The sequence below is a fragment of the Talpa europaea genome (assembly GCF_964194135.1).
Source record: "Talpa europaea genome assembly, chromosome: 4".
Classification (NCBI taxonomy): domain Eukaryota; kingdom Metazoa; phylum Chordata; class Mammalia; order Eulipotyphla; family Talpidae; genus Talpa; species Talpa europaea.
Window position 1 is genome coordinate 138249584 of NC_140070.1, and position 12274 is coordinate 138261857.

General features: G+C 37.0%; 1 protein-coding gene across 1 annotated transcript; it reads right to left on the reverse strand.

Annotated features, from left to right (window-relative positions):
- Positions 1 to 2770: 2770 nt before the first annotated feature.
- On the reverse strand, positions 2771 to 3139 carry LOC311169297 (uncharacterized protein; the record flags this gene model as incomplete). The annotated part of the gene is made up of 1 exon (XM_084231116.1): positions 2771 to 3139. One exon carries the CDS (start codon positions 3137 to 3139, stop codon positions 2771 to 2773), a length of 369 nt encoding a protein of 122 aa, XP_084087242.1.
- Positions 3140 to 12274: the final 9135 nt, after the last annotated feature.

Sequence of the window (12274 nt, forward strand, 5' to 3'; positions counted from 1 at the left end):
ACAGACCCACACTGGTGCACTCCAACATGTTAGATGAGTGAGAACTAATGATTCGTTTTCACCATCTGCTATGGTGTTGTTAGTGTCGCTTCTGCAAAGGTGACAAACCAGAAATGGTTATAAGTAAGTTGCTATAAAAAATGAAGCTATGTGTAACTGGATTAGGTTGGGGGTGTGGGTCAAGGGAAAAGTATTGGTAGAGTGTGGAAAATGGTGACCCATGTTATGTAGTACAAAATAGTTGGTAAAATCAGTATGTGCAGTCATCCCGGAAGCAGAGAACAAACTGTGGCTTCAGATGAAGAGGTCATGAGGCAGAATGCCATGGTGGCTTTTGTCTTTCAAATTAACCGACTTCTTTTTTTATGGTCAGAAGTAAATATACTGTAACTGATGTTCTAGAAGCATCATAAATTAAGACTATTTTTAAACTTTATATAACTTCTTTTTATGCAATCAAATAAAAATATTTTCTCTATCATTATTTCTTATGAAACAAGGAGAGAAAAGAGAATAAACAAAACACTTATGTATTTTAGTATCTTTAAATATAATTGAACTCAAAATCCCAGGGAATATGGTGAGTCACAAAAAAGTAAATAAATGAGTAAAAGGTGACATCCAGTTTGCTCAAATGAATTGTACAGAGGTAGAAAGGCACAGTAAACAAGGGTAAATTATGAAGATGTAATTCTAAGTCTTGTCCACTGATGCAAATTTCTAGAGATTTGGCTGTTCATGTTCTCCCTGGATGGGGAGGGAAACACCCTGACAATTGGAAATTTCTCTTAGAAATGCAAAAGGGTAACTTCTACTTGAGTTTTCAGAGTTATTCCTATGAAGTTCTTGTCTTTCTTTAATTAATGTCCCGGTCAGAGCTGGACTCCGGCAAGTGTTTAAGTTGGTTTGGGCAAGAAATTGAGTAAGTATGTCCCTTGATTTTAATCACACCTTGGTTGATCTATTATAAACTTTAATACTAGGTTACCCAACTACTAAAGTGTTTCCTTTGGGGGGGTCCAATTTCACTCTCAGTGGCAGAATGCAAATGTCCCTAAGTCCAGTGAGATTTCTGGGAATCACTTAGCTAATGGATGGACAATTGTTCTTTGGTCCTCTTGGGGGAATTTAGCTATGCGCTTGAGCTTCCTTGCTCAAGCAGGAGCAGGCATAGGGGAATCCCTGTGCAAATATCTATACTTCTTTCTCAACATATCTCTTTTCTATTCTAACTCTGAAATTATTGTTAAACCACTGTCTGATCCTTTATCACTGAATACGATATTAGCAACATGTGCCCTTTGGATTCTCCTTGAGAAGCTGACCATAGCTTATAGGCAGATCAGTAGAAATTACCTGTAGATCAGTAGATCTGCCCGTCTGCTTCCCCTCTGTCTCTGTTTCTCTCACCACCCCCTCCCCCACACCGCTGGCTTACACCCCAGTTCTTGTATGCATAAATGAATCTTATTTATTTATTTATTTGTTTGTTTATTTATTTATTTATATAAGCACTGGGTACAGTCAGAAGTGCAGGAGGGTGAGAGAATTCACCAGAGCCAGAGCGGGGAACAGAACAGGCAGACTGACGAAATACACTGCTGAGGGGAGCAGCGGGAGGTAGGAGAAGTATGTACACCATGTGGGACACTCGCCCAGCGGCCGGGGATCGAACTGGCGCTGCAGAGGCTGCAGGCAACTTCACAACCCAGCGCTCAACTGCTGCACCACAGGGGAGGCCCATAAATAAACAAATCTTAAAAAAAGAAAATTACATGCAGAAATTTAAAATGAGAGTAGGAATAACAGGTTGTTTCTCTTTGTTAAGGCACCCCAAGTGACCTGTTGTATAATTTCTGAATAATTTCACATATATTTTTCCAATTTAATGAGAAGACATTTCTTGGACTAGTGACTCTGACATGGTAGAAGTGAAAGTTTCCCATCTTTGTTCTCTTTAATTGTTTATAATATTACCCAAATCTAGAGCCATTTAACCAATCTTCAAGTCATTTATATACATAACTATTGAGCCCTCTGTTCTCTGTTTCTTTCTAACCCATTTATTTCACCAGTATCATTTTCTCAAAGTAGATTTTTTTCTGAGGCATTTGTCTATGTGCCTGTATATACATATATCATGTATATACATATATCAATAAGTTTATTAGAGCTAACATGAAAGGAAATACATGGCTTGATCCAGAACCATAAAACACAAATGCTTAAGAACAAAGGCTTCAGTTAAATAAATCCAAAACAGAGGACTTCACCAGTGGAGACCCTTTCTTCTTGGGCATGAAATTCAAGGTATGTAACCTTCAGTAAGTCATGGGTACTGAGCAATGAGAGTGGACCCCAGACACACAGTTGGAATGACCAGCTGAGATTAGCTCTGCCAGGCTGTGAGAAGGGCACAGACTTAGAAGACAAAAGTGTAAATCAATGGCATGTCTGAAACAAAAGATACACAAACTTGTTAGGAGCAAAGAATCATATTTATTTGGAAATGATCACAATACAGAAATATGCAATAAGATGTTAGAGGTTTGCACTTGGTCTGTGACTTAAACAATGCCTCCTGCTTTCTAGGTACATCATGGAGTAACTCAGTCTTTCTCAACAACAAGCTGGATTTCTAAGAAGACAGCAAGTTTTCTGCAGGTTCTGAATACTCTCTCTCATTGGGTTCCATTGCCGTCATCAAACAGTGAAGAGGAAATGCCTTGGAGTGATCATTTTAGAAGTAAACATGGACTGCGGTGATGTTCTAGCAGCAAGAAGAATAGCAACTCCTGTAGACAAATGGCCTGTAGCTATAGCAGGAAGAGCCATATCCAGATCCGTAGCCACAGCCATATCCAGATCCATAGCCACAGCCATATCCAGATCCATAGCCACAGCCATATCCGGAACCATAGCCACAGCCATATCTGGAGCCATAGCCACAGCCATATCCAGAACCGTAGCCACAGCCATATCCAGAACCATAACCACAGCCATAGCCAGAACCGTAGCCACAGCCATATCCAGAACCATAACCACAGCCATATCCAGAACCGTAGCCACAGCCATATCTGGAACCATAGCCACAGCCATATCCGGAACCGTAGCCACAGCCGTAGTAGTTGCCACACATGATGTCTACAGGTGGGGTTTCAGTAGTTCAGTAGAGGAGCAAGTGATGGTTTCTGAAGTGTGAATGCCATCTCCTGCCCTGACACCTTTTTATACACTCCAGGAGTGGGTGGAGCCCACAATCTAGAGTCCATGTCCTCATTACAGACCAATTTTCATTTTTAAAAAGCTCATCATTATAAGGGCAACAAAATTTTTTTTAAGTTGGTCATGTTCAGGATATGATCCTAAGCAGTCAAGAGAATTGCAAGAAAACAATGTAAGTCAAACATTAATTAACAAGAAATCTGATCAAGCCTTTTTTTTAAGATTTATTTATTTATGCATACAAGAACTGGGGTACAGGTTAGAGGCGTGAGGGGTGGGAGGATCCACCAGAGACAGAGTGGGGAACAGAACAGGAAGATTGACTGAAATACACTGCTGAGCAGAGCACTGGGCGAGTCAGGAGAGGTCTGCAGCACCATGTGGGTTGCTCCCTGGCCGGGGATCGAACTGGTACTGCAGTGGCTGTGGATTGCTTCATAGGTTGCGTCTTAACCTCTTGTGCCATCAGGGAGGCCGATGAATCTGATCAAACCTTATTTAGATAATTCCTTTGGGGGGCATTGTTTCCTGTGTATCATCAGGCATGCAGACAGGTACCTACGGAGAAGCTCCAGTATCTCAGATCACAGTATCGACCAAAATGCATCCTACCTGGAGGTGATGACACACTGAAGGACCATAAATTGAGGGCTTCTCAAGTTACAGCTGTAAGAAAGTGGATGTAACCCAGATAGAATGGCCACTATAATGGTAGCTAAACAAGGGACAGGTGAGCAAACACACCTGAATTGATGTATCAGATGTGTCTTTTGCCAATATTTTCTTCCAGTAGTAGCCTATCTTCTCATTGTCTTGGTTTAAATGAGATAAAAAGACAAGATAGATACAACTGAAATTCAGATAAAAAACATAGCTTTTTTGGTAAAAATATGTCTTGTGTAATCTTGTATATATCATTGCTAAGTCTGGCAACTCAAATTATAGGGCAAAGAGATTCTGAAGATGTCCTGGATGAAACCTTGATTGCACTATTGTGAGTGTAGTCCTGAGCAGATACTGTTTGCTTAGACTCCTGGTCCACGAAGACTGTGAGATAAGAAGCAAGTATTAGTCTCAGCTATTTTTGTGTTTGTTTTTTCTCTATGGTAATTTTCAACATGCTTCCTCTGCCATTTTGTAAACTATCTGGTAAGAAATATGGTGACTTGGATGACCTGGGGATTATATCTACATATTGGCAAAGGTTGGGAGACCCTCCTACCAATAGGTGTCAAGGCCAGATCCCTGGGCAGTGAAAATGGACAATTGAGAGGCACTATCAGACATACTGGATGGGACTGGCTTATGAATAAAACCTTGAGATAAATTTGTCTAGGGAATAACAAGAGGCTCTGAAGCATGTGTATCTTTTACAACAGAGTAATTTCACAAAGAAATGAATACCCATAGGAAATAATGAATTCCCTGTTAAAACAAGTATTCAAGCATCCAGTGACTACAAAGAGACACTTTATGTAGCATAACCAAAAGAACAAACACTTTATCTTGGTGATGTGAAATGACTGATCTTGGTTATCTATTAGCTGTGCAAATTTCAGTACAATCCCTAAACATAGATCTCAATCCCCATATTATAAATTACTTCTCTCACACTTTTATTGGGATCAAATAGATTAAAATGTATCAGGAAATTTGTGATTTATAAAATGCTAAGTACTGTTGATGTAAAGTACTTTGTGTTGGTTTCCTGTTTTGAACTAAATGACTCCCTAGAGTTGATAAAATGTATTGAAGAATGACTCAATTGGGGAAAAATGTATTATCAGGATATTATATTACAGGTATTTAGATTCATAGGAGTCTTTAACATATCAAGCATTCTCTGTATAGGACAACATTGCATGCCACTGAAGTCTCCTTAAAAGTAATGAGTAGCTGGTAAGCTAGTCAAAGTAATTAGTCAAGCTCATTTTAATAGTCGCATTTCCAAAAATGAAGTAACCTGCCCGCCACGGGGACCTGTTCCATAAAACATTATCTGTGGAATCATGTGTTCAAATGACTGGATAATTGATGAAAACTTTCCTTAGAGATTTGTAATTGGTCCAAGACAATGTCTAGGTGACCAAGCACCCACTTGGTTCCTCAACAAAGCTTCTGGTGCAATAACAGCATGTTCACTTCAGGCAGACGCTGTGGCAATGAGAAGACAAAGTTTTCTCATTATGAGCTGACAACAGTGACTTGTACGCGCCAGATATTAAAATAAATATATGTGTTACATGAATCACAAAATTGATGTTATGTCCTGACACTTCCTATCAGTTCATAAAGGTCCCAGGATAGTAAGTGACATTCCAACTTCAGAAGCAATTTCCTGAACCTCAACTGACACCTTGCCCTTGACATCTTGCCCTCGACATCATGTGTCATGACTATTGCAGGGATTTGATTGGGAATGTAAATGGAAATGGTCCTCATTATGTCTGTGGCTGTGGGTCTGGCTATGGCTATGGCTGCAGTACCTGGTGTCTATTTTGTTAGAGAAGATGCTATTTATCTTGCTGCTAGAACAGCATCCTAGAACATTCCATGCCTCTGAAATAATATTTCAAATTCGATACTTTTCCACGAAAGGATACACCATTTTATTATATCTATATTTAAATAAGAGTTAGATAACATTTGTGTTTATATCAAAAAATCTATTTGTTTTCGAAGAATGATAAATGTATCCATTGCATTACCTGAAGACAGAAAATTTTATTCTAATTATATTCAAAATTAAATGTTTGGTTCTCCTATTTTATGGTTTTATATGGACTATGAGCACAAAATACTTCATAGTTGGAAGAAATTATACTTTTTCAATAAACAGATTTCCTTTGTTCCTACAAGTAATTGTGTCAGCTAACTAACAATAATGTTTCTAGCCTTCCTGGGAAATTGGATAATCACCATTGAGCCTTAAGAGTATGTATTTCCCCAACCCAAATGCCCAAAAATAGATGACTGGATCAAGAAGATGCGGTACATATACACCATGGAATATTACTCAGCATTCAAAAAAGATAACCACATGCAATTTGCAGCAACATGGATGGAGCTGGAAGGGATCATGCTCAGCGAAATAAGCAAGAAAGAAAAAAGAAAAATACCAGATGGTCTCACTCATAGCAGGAATTTAGAAAACCTAAATAAGGGACCAGGAAAAAGAATAACTATAAGAAAGAAAATATCAAAATTAACAAACAACTATGAACCAGAGACACTCTATGGGGGGCGGGGGGGGTAGGGAAAGGAGGGATTGGGGTCGAAATAAGGGGGGCTGTAATTGTATGGGGAATATAAAAATAAAATTTAAATTAAAAAAAAGAAATAGTATGTATTTCCCCATCCACTGTTTATTTAGTGCTCTTTCTTTCACCAGCATTACAAGTTTTCACTTACTATAGGGTTATAGAAAATCTTTATATAAGGTAGTTTGAGACATTAATTTTGCTCTTCTTTGAAATTATTGTGGCTTTTTTTTTTTTTTTTTGCTTTCCGTCTAAATGTTAGAATCAGCTTGTCAGTATATATTCTGCTGAGATTTTAATTGGAATTCAGTTAAATCTTTCGATCAATTTTGGAAAACTGGACATTTCAGCAGTGTTTAGTTTTCCAATGTATGAGCATGATATACCACTGAATAAGTTAGGTCTTTTTTTTTATTTATTTGGCAACTTCTTATGAAATATCGAACAAGATTAATTACTTTTTACTTATGAGGGCATAGTCTAGTGGGGAAGAAAAAGGATTTAAAAAACCAACAGATATTTCAGTAACAAAATAAAGATTAGTAAATAAGCAGAATTACAAGCAATTTTATAATTATTAGAAACCAGGGACTTGTTAGAAAATATTTTATGGAAGATAAAAGAAACTGAATCAATAACTAATAGTTTTCTAAAACACAAAGCACCAGATCTAGATGGGTTCACTGGCAAATTTTACAAACTATTTAAAACAAATGATCTACAACCACTTTCAGAAGATAGAAAAAGAGGGAATACTTCCTAACTTATTCTATGTGGCCAACATTATCCTAAAACCAATCACATAGTAATGATTAAAAAAAAGGTGAACTATAAGCCAATATCCTAAATGAACATGTCTGTAAAAGTTCTCAACCAAATATTAGTAAATTGTATCAAACATATAAAAAGAATTATACACTGAGGCCAAGTGAGGTTTTTCCCAATTGTACATGCTAATTCAACACTCAAAAATCAATTAATATAATATATCATATCAGTAATCTAAAGAAGAAAAAAAAATCACATAATCTTATCAGTAGATGCAGAAAAAACATTTGAGAAAATAAACATCCACTTTAAGTAACCAGAAATAGAGTTGAACTTACTGAACTTGATAAAAGATATTATACCAAGAGAAAAATAATAAACGTGTGGTGACACCATGCTGACAGTGAGAAACTAGATTTGTTCCCACTAAGATTAGAGACAAGACAAAAATATTCTCTGTCACCACTTCTTTCAAGATCATACTTGAAGTTCTCATGATATAACAAGACAAGAAAGGAAACACAAAGTTGCAAGATTTCACATCATTGGGTCAGTACAATAGCAGAGTAATTCATAGTTTTAACTACATACATTATAAAAGATGTAAGTTTTAAAATCAACAATGAACTTTCACCTTAAATGCTAGAAAAAAAGGCAAACTTTGTAAAGTAAGTAGAAAGGAGTTAGAAAGAATGAAAGCAGAAATCAATAAACTAGAAAACAAAGAATGAGGTTAATAAAAAAAAATGTGCTGCTTTGAGGCCACTAGAGAGAGAAAAATTATTGTTTAAATTGGTAATTAAAGGGAACTAAAAACTTACATTGCCTAATCCACTCCAGTTCCATCTAGGTTGCCATGAATGGCAAGAGTTTATTGCTTTTGAGAGCTGGTTAGTTTTCCATAGTGTATCACAATAACTTAATCATGAAGAAAAGTACAAAAACTAAATGGTTTCCATCACAGTTCTAGAATACCAACTTGTATCACGAATCAGATATATGTATAGGAGCAAATACAAATTGTGTTCAATCCTGCACAATTTTACCAAAAACCTTCAAATGTGTTTATTAGGCATAGCTAAAATAGAAATTAGAATGTTTAACTTGTGAGTTTTTGAGTCATTAAATAAGAAAATTTCTGGAAATATCAAAGAGAGGCTCTATTTTATATTTCATTAAGGAGAGATCAATTCTCTACATATTTCCCTAGGAGAATTATTTCCATTTTCTACCAGTCATTGACTGAGAAAGTCACATTTACATAGGAAGGAGTGGACGCAACACATATTTTTTGTTGTTGTTGTATTTTTTTTTTACTTAATAAATGTATTATCTGCCTTTCTAATAAATATTTCATTGAGTTAATATTGGTTTGCATAGCTGGTTCCATAGTAGAAGTGTAGGATCTCCCCTTCTGGCACCTTTGCCATAATGTACCCATCACCAAAGACCTCACAGTCCATCTCCACTGACCCTCATGCCACCTCCCCATTTCGTTTTCATCCCCCTAACCACAGAGTTTTTGCCTCTGTTTGTTTACAGAAAGCCTGTAGTTGTTAATCTACAAGGGCAATCTTCGGCAGATCTTCTATCATTGATAGACCTACCATAGTAAAACATAGTAGATGAAAGAACAGTAACTATTGTTTATTTCTGCTTTATTGTCCTTGTTATTACTATTAACTATTAGTCAATTAAACTAATAATGAATGTCAAGAATAAAGCCAAGGAAGTGAGCACCACCAGGAGGACCGCTGAAAGCTAAGCCCCCAGGATTCAGCATTCCTTTGGGTCAGACATGTTTTGCAAGATGTTATTCTACGTAAATCACCACTTTCGTAAATGATAATAGGATTCTGCAGAAGATGGTCAAAGTCAGGCACTTTCTAAAGAGTCACTGAGAGAGGCCTCAGAATGAGGTAATATTACTGTTGAAATAAATCTAGAGTTATCGGGCATATCAACAAGCTGCTAAGGAGGATTCTTATCTGAAAGCCAAAAGGAGACAGAATCTATCATGTAGAGGTGCAAATACAGCTTTCCAGAGGCACATGTTTACATGCAGAGCAGAGAAAATCGAAGCACACAGAATATATGATGGACAACAGTGCTACTGTTTGTTTTTTTTTCCAATTTATGAATTTTCCTAAAATGAGACTTGCATTCAATGGGGAGCAGAGCAGCTCCTGCAGCAGCACACAAGAGACTTTTACACAGTCACTCACAGGAAAAATCATTAGCCCCGGTGTGTGTTTTACCACATCAGCACAAAAACAGCCCCAAGTGTAACCATTTCTTTCTACGTCTCTCAGTGTCTCTGTCTTTGTCTCTATTTTTTCTTGCTCTCATAGGCACACAAAAGAAGATGCAAATAATGGAATGAAATGAAGATATATGATGATGAGCAGTACATATTGTGAAAGTTATTAGCTTTATTGAAAAGCAAAATTAGCTATTTTTCCCTCATGAAAATTGTTAAATTTAGATGTCTACAAACATGAGCGTAACAAAATATCAAAGGATTTTTTCCTTAGTTGATGAGAAATTCCATCAGTCAATGCAATTACAACCCAGAGTCATCAAAGATTAGATTAGGTCTAATTTGAACAGACAATAACAATATTTCCATAGCATTTCCAAAGCACCAATTCCATTCTCTTTATGGAAATCTTTACAGTAATATGATAAAAATCTAGCTGCTAATAATGTTCTATCAAGAAGGACATTGAATAAAATATTATCACAATAATGTATTTGCATATTTTGTTTGTAACAAATAAGCCTACAAGGATACATGCTAACCAAGAAACATTTTAGTGAATAAAAGATGGTTCCTCTATCAGTTTGATTATATGAATCCTTGTTTTCTTAATTCTTATCAAGGTAGTTGAAATTATGAAAGCAGATTAAAATACAGAGGATCTCCCAAATTCCCTTCTATACTTTAATCTCATCACTGTAACATAAGTCTCCACTGAATGCCACTATTTAACATTGGGCAGACATGGGAGTTAAAAATATAGAGAAACCGGATAAGGGTCAGATAAAGACAAACTCCAAAATTAGCCCTTGAAAGCCGACTGTAGAACTGAGACTTTCAGAATTGGAGGGGGAAGCGGATGGGGTAGCACACAGTGGGGGAGGGGAGCACAATGGACTATGAAAGTGTGGCTGTGCTATTTTGCTAAAGGGCGTCCATTGGTTAAGCAGCCTCCTCAGTGCCTGCGGGCAGTGTGAAACTGTCTTGAGACAACACACAATTAAATTAGTCATAAAATGAGCCAATGAAGTGAGCACATGTGGTGGGTTCCACCCATACTGAGGTCCTATAAAAGGCGCTGTGGAGAGAGACATGTCCACACTGAAGTGACACTTCTACCCTCCTTTTCCACCCAAGAACAACCTCAACCACCAACACCATGTGTGGCAGCTACTACGGAAACTACTATGGAGGCCTGGGCTGTGGCTACAGAGGCCTGGGCTGTGGCTACAGTGGCCTGGGCTATGGCTACAGTGGCCTGGGCTATGGCTATGGCATCCTGGGCTGTGGCTATCGTGGCCTGGGCTATGGCTATGGTGGTCTGGGCTATGGCTATGGTGGTCTGGGCTATGGCTATGGTGGCCTGGGCTGTGGCTATGGCTCCAGCTATGGCTGTGGCTTCCGCAGACTGGGCTGTGGCTATGGCTGTGGCTCTGGCTACTACTATTGAGGACTCCATGGACACTCTCACATTCTACACCTGGACATTAGAAGTCCCCAATTTCAAATCCCACATATGTGAACCTTGATGAAGACTTGCCTCCTGGTGTCCTCTGCATCTGATACAATAACTTTTCCCTTTCCTGTATTTGACTCAAAATTGAGAGTGGGTGAAATTCACCCATGACATTAGAGTTCTGCTTCCATAAGGACTTGGGTGTCATAGAAACTGCCTTGATGACATTTGTGCTGAAACTTGTTTCTTTGCTCATCTAATAAACTTGTTCAATCCAAAAAGCAACACTGGTTTCTCTGGTTTGTTAATTTGTGTATATAAAGGAAAATATCCATTTAATCTATATTGTGAAATTTATTGGCATAGCATTCTCTCTGTACTGTCCACTTATATCTGGTGCCTGTAGGATCTAAACGATGTTTATTCTTTCATTCTTCATTTTGGTGATTTGTATTCTTTCTTTTATATTCTCAGTCAAACCAGTTAGGCTATATCAATATTATTAATTTATTCAAAGCACTAATTTTAGGTATTATTCACTGGGAATTATACATTATTCATGTACAGTGTCCACTTTCCATTTTTATTTTTAAAAGTCCCTGAAATAGACCTCATATTCTATATATCCTTATGACAAAGTGAAAATGACAGGCAAGAAAGTCATTACACAGTTACAATGCATAAGATGAGTCAAGAATATATTGTCAATTCATGAAAAATATCAAATTGCATTTGCCTAGAGGCATATCAAAATATCAAGTATCATGAATGAAATACTAAATAAGAGGGATACCACTTTGCAAATATCTATAGTCAAATATTAGATATACCTAAGCAAAAAAATATATACAATTTTGAGTATATCCAGGTAGGTATTCATAACCCTTGAATCTGCTAGTGCAAATAAATATTGGAAATAACATTTCCAATAATAGCATTCCAATAATAGCAAAATAACATTTCCAGTGACATTTCCAATAATAGTTGGAAATAACATTTCAACCATAAATCTAAATTGTCAACTACAGATAGTTAATGGTCAACAATCATACACATATGTACATACACACAAAATCCATTCAGAAGGCAGCTGGATAAATACACATGAAAAATGTTGTAGGTGTATATAATAGATTATCTTTAAGATGAATTTACACATTTCTCCAAATATATTCAAATAGAACACTAAAGCAAGATCAGTTTTGTTTTTTTTTATTTGTTGGAAACTCAGGTCTTTTCAATTAGAAAGTTCTGATGTTGCATGGTAGTCTAAGAATCGGTTGCCATGTTTGAACAGATGATAAT